Source organism: Anomalospiza imberbis, chromosome 18, assembly GCF_031753505.1.
Source record: "Anomalospiza imberbis isolate Cuckoo-Finch-1a 21T00152 chromosome 18, ASM3175350v1, whole genome shotgun sequence".
In the NCBI taxonomy this organism is placed as follows: Eukaryota; Metazoa; Chordata; class Aves; order Passeriformes; family Viduidae; genus Anomalospiza; species Anomalospiza imberbis.
The window spans coordinates 7,159,639-7,173,767 of record NC_089698.1 but is presented as its reverse complement, the minus strand read 5'-3'; the positions used below and the strand labels follow the sequence as shown (position 1 = coordinate 7,173,767).

The following is a 14,129-nucleotide window of genomic DNA, read 5'->3' as shown; positions in this document are numbered from 1 at the left end:
ATTACCTAAGCATTTCAGTTTTGGAAATCCATATTTATAAGGAATTTGTTCCACAGTATAATTGCCATGGCATTGTTAACACCAAGATGACAAGTGGCCTGAAAATTAAGTGTTGAGCAAACACAAGCAGTTTCCACTTGAGCTTTTCTTAACTGTCCTGATGCCCAGCCAGTCCATGTTGTGGAGCATTTGCAAAGTAAGATTAATGCAGTGCAGAGCTGCAGTTGAGTTACAGGAAGGCAGTCAGTTGAGACCAAAAAATGAGGTTCCTGTGTCTCCAACTCTCCCCTAGCCAGTCAAAAGTTTGCTTGCTTTCAGAATGTAAAGCTATCTGTTTTTCTGTGTGTCATAGTTGAAGCCTCCATGTTCAGGGTTATGTTGACTATATACAAAATATTAGCCTGCAGGAGGGATGGATTTTTCCAGTAGAAATTACCTTAGTTGCACAAGTGTGAAAAACACTTGCTTTGTGTAGTGTTTTTGAAGATCCTTTTCTCACACTGTATTTCTGTCTGTTCCTCTTGTCTCTAGTGAGATGTTTCACTTAAAGCATTATGGATAAGTCAGAAGAGCATCCATCCTGTGAGCAACATGGAGAATATTCCAATTATTTTCTTACCCATGTCTGTGGGACTAAACCATGAACATCCCTGCCAGGTTGCTCAGTCATTCTGGCCCAAGCAGGACTGCTTACATGAGTAAAAAATTCAATGTGATCTTGCAGTGCTGCTTAACAAGGTCTTGGGCACACTGGTCGTGGTAGGGTGTTATTGGAGGAGCTTTCCTCATGCTTATCTGTGCTTTTATTCCTGCCATTTGTCGTTGCCTTGGTGCCTCTCACTTCTGGGTTTTTCTTCAGGAGAAGCTTTATGTCTCTCTTAGGATACATTTGTGAATTCACTGCTTTTTCTCACAGAACTTAAACTGGAGAGAGATTTTTATTATGTCTTATAGAAGAGATGTGAAATCCAAGCTAATCAAACTAATCTGATAAAATAGGTTTTATAATTAATCTAACATCAATCTGCTGCTCTGTAAAAAGTACACATCAGCAGTGCTTATTGTCTGTAGCCATAAGAGAGAGAGAAAAAAAGTCCACATGCATTCAGCTACTGCAGCAGCAAAGACTTTCCTTAGAACAGTGAACATGATAATCACAGTGCAGTGTGTTAGCCTATACTTGCTGATAAAAGTTTGTGCTCAGACCCAGACTCTCTGAGAAAGGAGAGTCTGAGCTGAAAATCATCCCTGGAAACCTGGCAGATTTGTGAGTTGGGTGAAGAGGAGATAAAACATGATTTTCAGGCTGTAATGAAAGATGGCTTTGGAGGACATGTGCATGTGCAAGGAGCCTGAGGGAGGAAGTGGAAGATAGGAAATTCTGCATCTTTGAACGCTGACAAATCACCTGGCTGTGCTTAATGATCTGACAGCAGCTTCTCACCAGCTGCATCAACATTTGGGCTATTCATCACCTTTACAGATTCACAGCATTAGGTAGCACAACTTTTCTATCAACACTTGATTTTTCCTGCCTGGTGAGCTGCAGAAAAGCTTCTTACAATTCCTTTGGTAGGGGAAGCACACAAACAGGCAGGTAGTACTCCCTGTCAGATTATGGGATTTATGTCTCTGAACCATTTCTGTCTGCCACAACCATTTCAAGTTTGAGACATTGATTCCAGAAACTGGTATTCTGCTATTCATCATCAAAGATTTGGTCAAAGTTTTCTTCTTATCGAATTATTTACGTCTTCATAAACTTGACTCTCAGTAAGACTTCCCAGTGTTCCCTGTGATGAGTTTAGGAATGACTGAAGATCATTAAAAAAACAAATGGAGAGGTTTTCATAGAGATAGCATTTGTTTGGGGAAGCAGTGGTATCTACCATTTATTACTGGGAAGCAACTTTGTCATCACATTTGTTGGGAGACAGCTGTTTACAGCTGCTGGATGGAGCTGGTTTTTAGAAAGCTGGTTTATAAGAAGTGACATTCATCACTGATCCAGTGAAGGGTCTTGGGCCTGCCAAGACTAATGGGTGCACTATATTGAAATAAAAAATGAGAGGTCTTACAGTGTTTGGGGGTTGGATTTAATAACATTTTAAATGTTTTTGTATGAAGGTGGTGTTGATGGTTCTAGTGGTTATTTTATATCGGTCACTCACGTGATTTGCCGTAGATAGAAACATAGATCATAGAATTTGGGGAAGATCTTCCAGCTCAAACAACAGACCCAGCCTCTGCTGTTTATCGTATGGAGTTTCTGTCCTATTTCTCTAGCACAGCAATGGTGAGAAGCCAGTCAGAGGTGTGTTCTGATTTGACTGTGCTTATGAGCTCTTTTGTTTTCATTATGATTATTTGTGTATCTGAATTTGCCTAAGAGAGACCTACTAAGCAGTGTTTAAATTAAACTTTAGCATTTGCCAGAATAAAAAGGAACATTGTACAACTGATGACAAAAACTGCAGTTTATGCAAGTATCAAAGAGGACTTTGGCATAACTAACACAGTACCCTATGCAAATATTCTTAGTTGAAAAGGAATTAATCCTTTCCCAGCACAAATCTTTCAATGGCACATAAGCCTGCTTTTGAGAGAGCAGGTGCTTAGCAAGCCCTGAGGATTCTGATTTCCAAACTGTATGCTGCATTGACACATGCAAATACCTTAAAAACAAATTTTCAAACTCTTATTCTCTTAAAAATTTGCTATAAATTCTGTGTTTTGTGAATTTAGATGTAACTTATATGGCATGCAGAAATTCTTCAAGAGCAGGATCATGTCATTCTGGAATTGAGCAAAATCATCTTTAGGTTGGGGTCGAACAAAACTGTAATTGAGGATTGGCCAGGTCCATTTGCCAAGCTGCTCATTTTGATCATTCATAGCAAGACACCCTTATTTTGTAAAAATCCTTTTGTTGGTGAAGACAGCAGGCAGGTTCTATTCTGTCCTCGAAGAAGGTGGCTTGGTGCCAGTGTCAGCAACCAGCAATCCAAAGTGTTTTGTTTAATCACAAGATGAATTTTTCCTTTTATTGGCTTTTCCTTTCAATATCACTAAGCATGACATGTTGTAAAACAGAAACAGTGGTTGAACAAGGGTTGGCGAGCATCTCTAAGCCCCCTGGCTATGTTGATAGCAAAGTGAACATTTGGCTTGGTGTGCAGCCACTAGAGACTCCCAGGAAACAAGACTGGGAGAACTCTCTTGCAAGTGCACGGGCTGTGTGCCTGCTGAGGAAGGAGGGAAGGGGAGGCAAGATGCACCTGGGTGTACGAGCTATGCCGGGGCTCACGTGCTTTTCCTCTTTAATATTTCAAGCATCTGCAATTTCAGTAGCACGTCAGACACCTGAATTTTTGTGCTGTAGATCCAGTCCATGGATGGTCTGTGGTTCCATTAGAATGCATTTATTTTAGCCTTAGTGTGGCCATATGCAAGTTAACTTCTAAAAGGAAATGGCAGAGGATCCAAATCAAGTGAAAGATTTGTACTCATCCCACTGAACACAAGGACTTGTGCCTTGCATTGAATCATATAGGAAAAAATTGCTTTTTTTTTTCATAAGGATGATGTTAGATTCAAAACTTCTTTATCCTCAGAGTTTTCAGCAGTGACTGGGTTAGCATCCCTGGTGTTCTGAGCCATCATGCAGAAATCTGGTCATGAGTGGGAATGCTTATAGTGGAGAGGCTCTGTCTGTCTCCTCCAGTATCTGCAAACAACCATGTCTGTTCATCTTTATTCAGGGGACTCTGGTGGTCTTGGAGTGGAAAATTTAGCAGAGTTTGGTGTGAGTACAAGAGTGGATAACTGCTTGGGAAAGAGTTGTGAGCTTCCAGCACCCTGCATTTTGAGGGTTACTAAATATTTTAAAACTTACATGCTTCTGTCTGTCTACAGTCTATATTATAATCTGTGAAATAATATTGTGTTCTCAGTGGTCAAAGACAAATAATAGAACTTTACTGAGTTTAGAGGAAGGTAAGTGTATCGTCAGGGTTGTGTCCCTTTCAATTAAGATTCTGGTTTGGATTTGACTTGTTTTACTGACATCTTCAGTATAATAGCGTGGATTTGCATGTACCTTTTTCAGCCAAATTTGATTTATTAGCTTCTCACAATCAAACAATAGGGCAAGCAATAATGTTAATCTCCTGTATGAGTAATGCAGCTGCTAAAAGATCAGGGATCACTTCATGGTACAGTCAGATGCTGCTGGTAATTTGTCAAGGTCAGGCTCCCCTGAAAACAAAGGTTAAAGATTGCTGCCCTGACCTATGGTTGTTCCAAGTTCCCTGCTACAGGGGCTGCTCCTGTCAATTTCTTCTTCTGCTAGAGATCCTTCTGCAGTGAAACTGTTCTGTGATTGATAATCTTGTGAAAAGATTTCAATAACTCCAAAATAAAAATTTACAAATGTCACTTTTTCAAACAGACACCGTATGGAGCTCTCAAGGAAGCAGCCTTGCCTAATTTTTTGTTTCAAGGATTAAACTTCTAAGCCCCAGTTTCCACTCTTTTGCCTGTTCTCTCAAGGAGCTGAGACTTGAAGGTGAGGGGATTATGTACTGTTATGCATTTGTGTAAATAAGAAACATTGACTGGAAATTGCAGGAGGAGTCTGCAACCAAACAGCTGTCTTTGTAAATTTAATATTTATTGCAGAGTTAAACAAAATGCCTTATTGTTTAGAGCATTATTTGCCTTGGGCATTGGCTTAGACAGACGCGTTGGCTGAAAAGAATTTCCTAACTCCCTTTTCCACACAACAGAAGATTAAGTAGATAATAGCAACAATTGGCTGTTTTGATCTGGCCTTGACATATGTTCCAAGCATCTACTTCATGATTCAACTATATTATTTTTCTCTTTCATGGCTGCAGCATTTTACTCCTACTTTACCATTGCTGCCACTTATGAGCCATCAGGGGCTTCTTTCTGAGCCTTCTTTCTGGTCAGAAGTAAACAATTATAAAAGATTCTTGCTGCATAGTATGTAAATTCTTTATGCACAGGGAGTATTCTTGACACATTATTCATATGCAGAGTTGTTCACAGTTAAGAAAAAGCTCCATTGAAGGAAACAAGTTCAAATCAAAAGTTAGAAGAATTGCGTGAGGAAAAAGGCCCAGAATAGTTGTGATGCTACATGGTGATGGTAGTGAGTGGGAGACAGTGAATGGCAGAATATTTCTGTGCAGAGCTTTCCCCTGAAGTTTCTCTGGCTGTCCTCACCGTGTGCTAGGAAGAGGCTTCTGATCAGCAATATAAGTGGGTCACATAAGTTTCCTCCATCTTGCCAGGCCCCCGGGCAGCTGTATTCAAACCTTTTTCAAAATGCTTACTTGGTTTCTGAACAGAATTTATCAGCTGGCATGGAGCAGTGGTTTAACTAGTTCACTCCTTGATGCAAATGGAAGTTGTAGGGAAAGCTGCAGAAGTCCTGCTTTCCTTTCTGTGTGCTGCTCTGTAGACAGGGCCAGCTGGTACAGCAGGATGTTGCTGACAGTGTTGGTGCCCATCTTCTCTAGAAGGCAAAGGCTTCTGTCTGTCCTTTTGACCAGGGTCAAGGCTGGCTCCAGCTGGTGCTTAGTTCCAGCTGTGCTGGAAGGTAGTTTTTTGATTCCTGTGCTTGCACTACAGTTCTGTTCCTGACAGATCTTGGATCAGAAGGAAGGGATGCACTTATACCCAGGGAAAATTGTCTTCCACATTCCCATTAGGCAATGTGTTAGTCTCTTGGTCTGTTTTATGTTATCAATGAATTGCAAAGTCCACTTTGTAATTGGCTTAATTGTGAGTATGGAGTAGAGTCTGACACAGTGGAGTTGCAGTGAGTGGTTGCCAAAGCTTTGAGGGGCCAGAGTTTGCAGCCACATTAAGACAGGGCATAACTGGAAGTATCTGAAAGTTGAGGGTGTATCTTTCCTTGACCCATTTTCCTCTCACACAGCTGTAGTGGCAGGAGAGGAGGGAGCACTAAATTATTATAATGCACTTTATGCTTATTTAATTGCTGAGTCTCTGAGAGGTTTGCATAAATGTAGGCACTACCCCTGTTTCAAACATGGGTGTTTCAACACAGAGCACTCAGTGACCCAAGAGTTAAGGTCAGTTTTGCAGAATCTGCCACAGTGTGGAAGATGCTGAACAGCAAACTGGTAGAGTTGCTTCAGTTACTGAAATTAAAATACTTAAGCAAACTGAGTAAATAGGCTTCTGCATCTGCATTGCAGATTTACACTGACCTGGTAGATCGAATTAGGCTTGGCTGTGCTAATACAATTTTTCTACCAGACTGCAGTTAATTACCCAATACTGGCTGGCAGCATCCACTTGTGAGGGTGTATCCACTCTGCAGAGATGGGATGCTTAAGGAGCAAAACATTTCAAGGTGACTCTCACAGCGTGGCCTCCACTTGTGAGTGTTACAGTATAGGAAAGTCCATATAGCACTGGAGACAACAACATTGATTGGCTAAAATGTGACTGTATGGAAAGTGAAAATTGAGGGAAAGGTACAGTAACACAGTATTGTAGTGTTGGCTTTCACTGAGTATATAGAAAATGCAATCATAAAAGACAATGGTAAAATATATTTTTCCACTAGAAAAAGGACTTTGTGCCTACTGAAAAGTCCAGAAATTTCCAAAACCCATAAGTTTCCAGAGAAATAATGAGCAAATTTATGTGTCCTTTCTGAAAACAGTTTTTGATCCAGGAGATGCTGTTCTTATTATGCCTGTTAGTCTTTGTGAACTTCTATAAAGTCACACTGCAGTTAGACTAGGTGTCAAGCCAAACACAACTGTTTGTAATTTTGTTTGCACACAAAGTAAGGTGTGGTGTTAGAAGTAGTTTTCAGCACAAAAGCAAATGACAAACAATAGATTTCACTAGTAGAAAAAAAAAAGAATTGGATTGGTTCAGCCAACAACTTTGCTAGTTACAAAAAAAAAAAGCCTGAACAAACCCTGTCCTTTCTGATGGAGGTTATCCAACAAATCTTTCATATGATTATCAGTCTGCAAATCAACTTGACACAGTCATTGGTTCCTATAATTTGAGATCAGGTGGTAACTGCTGGATTTTAAGTGGCTTAGGACCCACTAGCAGAGCCCCTTGGGACTGGCACTTTCACCATTTGACATGGCTCTGTGAGGCAGCTGCAGGTCATTTACTCTGCCTCCTGAGTCCCAGTGAGGGAACCCTTAATCCAAAACGAATGCTGGAAATCGTCCCCTGTGGACCTGGCAAAGTCATCCAAGCTGAAGACAGATGGGAAATTACAACATTTTGCAAGAGAGATGTTCCAGAGAGGTCCTGCTTTTCGTGCTTTGTGCTCCTAACTCGGGGAAGGGAAGCTGGAGGTTTAACTCTCTTGCAGACAACTGTGAGCCTGTGTTCAGATTTTTCTGGAGCTTCCCAAACTCCATGTGGTGTGTGTGTGTGCATTGTGGGGTGGTGCAAAAACAAGTCACGCATTCTCTAGCCTGTCACCACAGGCTTTCTTCCTGTTTGAAGGGCGCCGAGCACTTTAAGTTCTTTTCTTTGTCACTGGCTGTGCTGTTGTAAATGAGCAACACAAGGCTGTGTAATTTGAACAATTCAACGCCCGGGTGTTTGTGCAGGCGAGGGCTCGCAGTCGAAGCAAACACGTAGGAAACAAAATGCTTGTAGAAAGGGAATCTGTTCTCCTTGGCTGCTCCTCCCCTCTGCCCAGGCAGCCCTTCTGCCAGAAGAGCACACCCAGGTTGGCTTTTGCGAAGGGCGCAGCTTTGCCGGGATGGTTTAAGTGCATGGATACAGTTAAACCATCACTGAGAGGCCCCTCAGTGTCTGGAGCACACCCTCTGCACAGGCTCTGCCTTTTCTACATCTATTAGGATGTTCTGAATTCACTTTAACCCCTTTTTTGTTTTGCTGGCAGAAATTGTGACTAACTGAAAACATTTCCAGTTCAAGGCAGACTTCTGCTGTCTTGGCATCTATTCCTATTCAGAATGAGGATACTTGCATTTTGTTGCTGGCTGTGTTTACTGTATCTTTAGCATAACCATATCATTCCCTCTAGCTGTTATTTTTTTCCAACATCCACAAGAAGTCCCTGGTTAAACTAAGCCATGGTTATGTGAATTTGAGAGAAGCAAGGAATACCAAAGGAGCTGCTGCATAACCATATCATTCCCTCTAGCTGTTATTTTTTTCCAACATCCACAAGAAGTCCCTGGTTAAACTAAGCCATGGTTATGTGAATTTGAGAGAAGCAAGGAATACCAAAGGAGCTGCTGCATAGCAGTTACTAAAGAAACAAGGCAAATGCATTTTCTCATCTTGCACAGTTAAGACAACTAACATGGAGCTTTTATTTTCTTTCTAATAACCTTCTGACGGAGGAGTGTTCTTTACAGCCTTTGCAAGCATGAAGTTTTGCAATTCAGAAATACTAACAATTCCTAAATAATTATTAATTCAGCAAAGCTGATTGCTTTTGTTCGTAGCAGGAAGGGATGCAGTCAAACCCCAACCTCCAGATGTCCCAGGGACTGTTGTTTGCCTTGAGCTGTCACAGGGAGGGAGAAGAGAAAATATGATACTTTAGAAGCTAAATACAGAGTTAAACTGCTATATGGCAGTGTTCCATTTTGAGGGAAAAGGCAAGATCCAAACAATCTTATGTTTAATTACAAAAAAATCAAAGCAAAGCACCATGAAAAGCAAGCAGATTTGTTAACTTGTCAATGACTTGATGGATCTGGTATTGTAAAAAAAAAAAAATTAAACCTGCTGATATCTCTGTTTATTGTTGAACAGCAGGTGTTGAAGAGCTGATAAATGAGTGTGTCACTCATGTCCAAGGAATAAACAATGTTAAAGGCTCTTTTCCTCTCTGTAGTGTGTGGAAGCAGGCCTGTAAGCATGGCAGAATTAATATCACAAGCAAGAAGCTTTGGAAGGGCTGTTGTGACAGAAGATGAGGAAGAGGATGGGCCCCACACCTCATCTGCATCTCCATGCCCAACCTACTGCAGTGTAAATCTCTTGTTTAAGGATATTTAATGTCTGTTGCTGAGAGTCATTCATTTCAGCCATTCTTTTAGTAAATCTCTGTTCCTAGTTGGTGAACTTCTCTTGGGACGGGCTATAATACTTTCCAGTTAATTTTTATTGACATATCTTTGTATTGTTTTAAATGGAAAACTTCCAAAAATGCTGAAGTTTATGTTAAAAGTGAGGTGTTTCCACATGAAAAAAATGTGCTGAATTGTGGAATATATAAACAAACTGGTGAAAAAAATAACCCCCAACCAGGTCACTCAAAATACCTGACTATGCTTTTTCAGGTAAATAAGCAAGAGCCTGTTTTTAGTCCATTGGGTGAGTGAGAAAAATATTACCTGGATGACTCAAATGTACATCCTGGAATTAAAACCTAAAAAAGCCACTCTTCTGGCTCTGAAAAAGAAATTGCTTTTCATATTCACCAAAGGGTACCTCAGAGATTTAACTCCCCACAACATGGTTCATTTCTACCTTGTTTTTGACCTGTGGAATCGGGTGACCTGTACTACAATTTCAGAAAATACAAGTTTTCTTCAAAGTTTTCCTCAGAGTATGAATTGCAGCTCTATGCTTGGATTTTCTGATTACTCTGATTTTCTTTTTTTTTTATTTTGTCCCCCCAGTCAAAGGAGATGATGGGGAAGTTTCATCTTAGCAAGCTTTGCTTATGTCTCTGTGGCTGTTCTCCAGTGATATGCAGCTCCACGCTTCCCCTATCCACTGTGGCAGACTCATTTGCTTTTAAAGAGGAATGTAAAGGGCCATGAGGTATCCCAGAGTTAAAGAAGTTTTCTAGTATAAGCCAAAATTAGTCTGCTGGTGGTTTATGACTTTCAGGAAATATTCAGGGAAGAAAGGACAGGAGGGATAAGGCATTCATTCAGAAAAACTGAACAGTAAATTATTTTCATTACACCGTGACAGCTGTTCAGCAAGAAGTAAATGTTCATTTTTTTATGAAAAGCAGAATGATGATCCCTACTCTTTAAATTAAATCAAGGGAAAAAACACTAATTAAGAACTTAACAAAGTTCAGGAGCAGCTGGGCATTTAAAAACTACACATACTAATGCAAGTTATTGCCACTGGAAGCAAGGACAGAACTCCACAGACAAAACATCCCAGAGTTCAGATCTGTAGCCAGACCTCTTGCTTGAAAATTTGGCCTGGAAATTTCTCAACAGTTAAATCATAAGATGCTTGACGCTCATCATTCTGGTCCCAGCTGGGAATCTGGAAAGTGTAATGTTGAAGCTGAATATTCACTCTGATTCTTGGAAATGGAAACAAGTTTCATCAGGAAACTGTTTCTTTTTTTATTTTTCTTTTCTCTTCCACCCCTGAATTGGTTTGCCTATTGCATGTCATTAGCAGATGGTGGCACATATGTCATTTCCATAATCTTCTATTTTGGTACAGGAGCTGCTAATTGTCCCATTTTGACTTGGGAGTATTAAGCTTTGTTAATGCATCTCAGGTAATTGTAATTAGCTTATGTTCCTGAATTATGGCCATAGAGTTGGAGGGGTTTTCATTCATCACATCCAGTGCATAACTGTACCTTTTCTGGTTACTCTGTGATTCTTGGAAAGAAATGCACCCCAAAATGACAAAATCATTGGGCTTTTAGTGAACAGTGAGGTATTAACAGGGAAAACAGCTACCCTGTGTCCACTGCACTGTGTGAGAAAGCTACTCTTCTGCCTCTAAAAGTTCTGAGTTTGGAGGTATAGTCAATAATACAAAAGTAAAGCAGTTGCACTTCCCCGCCTTTGTGGCTGCTGGGGGGGGGAATCCTCGCCTTGTGCACTTTGGAATGGAATTGGCAAGAAACAAATCTATATTCCAGCCTGAATCCCATTTCCCTGTCTCTGTAATTAAGATGCTATCCCCTCATAGGATGTTTGCTAAGAAAGTAATTTTGTTTTCTGTCAACCTGAATTGAATACCTGTGCACCTGCACAAATATTGGAAAACGGGCTTTATATTTTGTCCAAGCTGACAGAGACACTTAGACCTAAGGTGGTGATGCTGCTAGGTTTCATAATTTAAATAAAAAAAATTACTGTTAATGTGACAGTCACTGTGGTCTGTTTTAGGTTTTTATTGCTCCCCAAAAGCATTTTGGTTTTTGATGGGTTCTGTAATAAGATTTTCCCTGCAGGAGAGGCTGCTTCCAGAAGTCTGCCCTAATCCTGTTAGATGGCAAGCAGAGATGTTTCAGTCATTGATGTGCAGGCAGGGGAGTCTTGGGACAGTGATTTAATAGTTTGAGAAGGCTGTGACTGTTCTCCCTTAGTTATTCTTCTTGGTGTCTGTTGAGAGAATGCATGGGAACAGCCATGAGTCATCTGCATGTGTCACCTTTGCCCTGAGCCTGGGACATCTCTGAGCAGCTCTGCCCATGGGCTTCCAGACCCGTGGAGGCACCTGAGAATGCCTTTGAGTGGCCACACACCCAGATTAAAGCAGCAACTGCATCGTGCTGCTCTGCTGCAGGAGGACGTGTGGGACTGCTCAGTCATTTGATTTAGAACAGGACAAACAGAGGGAGAGAAGATGAAACAGTGTCTGAAAGTCAAGGAGATCCAAGGGAAGGAGAATAGTTCCACAGAGGGAAAGAGAAGGCAGTTTTCTAGTAGAGATGTTTAGAAAAAGGCTCTTTTGACTCTGCTGCAGCCTGGGGGCATCCTTCCCAAAATTAGAAAGGGGAATGAAGATGATGTTGTTACTGGGGAAGGGTGGAGATAATGAGAACAAGCTGATTTTGATGTGTTTCTTCATTTGATGAATGCAAATGAAGAAATATGTTTAGTTTTGTAACATTTCCACTGGGTTAGGCAGTGGAGTTGTGGTTTTGCACCCTTGGTTTGGTTTAAACTGCATGCATCTCTCACTTGCAATAGAATCTTACACGTTTGCTTGCGGGCTTGTGTGTCCCACTACCCTCTGCTGGAAGAAATGAGGATTTTTCAGCTCTGTCCTTGAGCCCCAAAACAGTCCCAGACCTCCAGCAGAAATGGGCTGGGAAGGAGTTTGGGAGCATCCCAGTTCTCCCCTGCTGTTGCTGACACCCACATTGCAGGGAAGAGATGTGGGGTAAAAAAATGTGTTGCTGGATTTCAGAGCAGTGCATGGCCAGGAGAGGTGTGCGCGTGGTGTCTGTGGTAGCAGGGGGCTGAAAGGATGGTGTGTCCTGCTCTGTTTTGTTACCTTGGCCATAATTTTTAGGTCTGTTCCAGTTAATGATTAAAGGTGTTGCCAAAATAGGCTGAACCACTGATGATTCTCCTCTGATGTCCAGTTTCAAAAGGTGACTGGTACCAGCTGGTGGCTGGAAGAAGGGGTGAAGCATCCCAAAGCAGGTGGCCACAGGAGCATGTTCTTTCCAAATGCAAAGTTTTGTATGTTGAAACATGACGGTCTCTTATATTTTTCTTTTCTTAAATTGGCTAAAATAATTTTGATTTTTCATTCTCTGCTTAAAATCTTAATATATTAAGGCTTTATACCTGCTGTGCAAATGTTCTTTCTCAGTGTAGTGAGAATGAGGTATAAAAATGTCATGCTCCCAGTTCAGGTTTCCATAAAACCCCTTCAAGAGGAAATTCCAGAGGGAAATTAAAGATGGGATTCTAAGAGAGACTTTTGTTTTATTATTATATATTTGTTCCAGTAGTTGATATATGAGAATGTTTACATTTTCTACCCTATCTTCTGTATCTATTTGCAATAGAGGTGCCTTCATCTCTTTGTTTTGTTCATCTCTTCTATAAAATATGAAGTCCCTGATCATTTTGGTTCACACAGGGGAAGCTTGTAATAACTGCAGTAATTTTGCTGCACCATGTGTCTAGAAATCTTGAAACAAGAGAGTTCAGATTGAAACTGTTTTCCTTTTCCCATATGGGCAAGCGATTGCATAGATGAACAGCCTTGTGTAGCAGCTCTGAAGCATGTTATTCAGGCCATGGACAGGTATTCTTTCCAAATTTCAAAGGCAATACAAGATCCAGACAGGTCTGCAAGAACCTCTGGTCTCAATTAGTTGTAAATTTCCTGAACAGCATTTTCCACTTGTGGAAGAAATGTGTTATCACCCACCTGACAGGACTTTCCTACCCCTCCTTTGTCCAAGTCTCCATAGTGCTCCAGCACTGCAAAGAGCAGCTGGCAGATGTGTCAGAGCCAGCTGGGTTTTGGATACATTGGTATGTTTATTTGGTACATTTGGTACATTGGTACATTTGCCCTGCCAAACACCTGGGTGGTGGGGGCAGTGTCAGACCTCACCTGCAGTGGATGGTCCGTCCTGCCTTTCCAGGGCTGCTCATGTGACATCCCTGGCAGGGCTGGCTGGGCTCTCACTGCTGGCTGGTGGAGGAGTGGTGCCTGTGGTGGAGGATGAGATCCTCCAGTGAGATATTCCCTGGCAGTGCCCACTCCCCCAGGCAGCCCTGTGCCTGCACCGGGTCACCAGGACACCAGCCTGCCCAGGATCAGCCTCAGACACCTGGGCTGGCTCTGCTGGTGCTCCTGCTTTTCTTCTTTTTCCCTGCATCTTTGAAAGCGCATCGTGTTACCCTGTTCTGTGCTAATGCACCAAGGACATGATCACAGAGTTCAGAGCTCACACTGAATGCTTCTTATGCATATTGGCTCATTGTTAATTTAAGTGGCACATACTTTAATCTAATAGATGCTGTCTTTTAGTGAGGTAATTGCTGTAAAGGGATGGTATCTTGTGAAGTTTAATTTCTTTCTACTGAGCTCATGTGGAAAAGGAGTATCTGAAAAATCAAATTAACTTTTCAACAAGGGTAATATAGACTGCTGTTTCACTGATGTCACCACCTCCCTTCTTATATCATAATATTTCTTGTTTCTCTCTCTCTCATCACCACATACTTAAAATGAGCTGCCTTGTTTCCACTACCCCACTATCTCATGAATTCTAAGACTGAATGTGTACTAGAAGTTCTGTCACTCTGTTGTTGGGGAATACATGGAGCAAGTGTACAAATCCTAGTGCCAGTAGCTGGGATCACCTC

The 14,129-nt window shown here is 41.4% G+C and overlaps 1 protein-coding gene across 5 annotated transcripts in view; it reads left to right on the top strand.

Moving 5' to 3' along the window:
• ZDHHC8 (zinc finger DHHC-type palmitoyltransferase 8) overlaps positions 1–14,129 on the top strand; it is a 117,729-nt gene that overhangs the window by 68,626 nt on the left and 34,974 nt on the right. Inside the window, exon 1 of one of the 5 annotated variants that reach the window (XM_068208804.1) lies at positions 6,828–7,335. The exons of the other annotated variants lie outside the window; for them this stretch is intronic. Coding sequence (XP_068064905.1) covers positions 7,241–7,335 — 95 coding nt within the window. The 5' untranslated portion in view covers positions 6,828–7,240. Of the gene's footprint in view, positions 1–6,827; positions 7,336–14,129 lie in introns of those variants that run through there. 5 annotated transcript variants of the gene reach the window in all.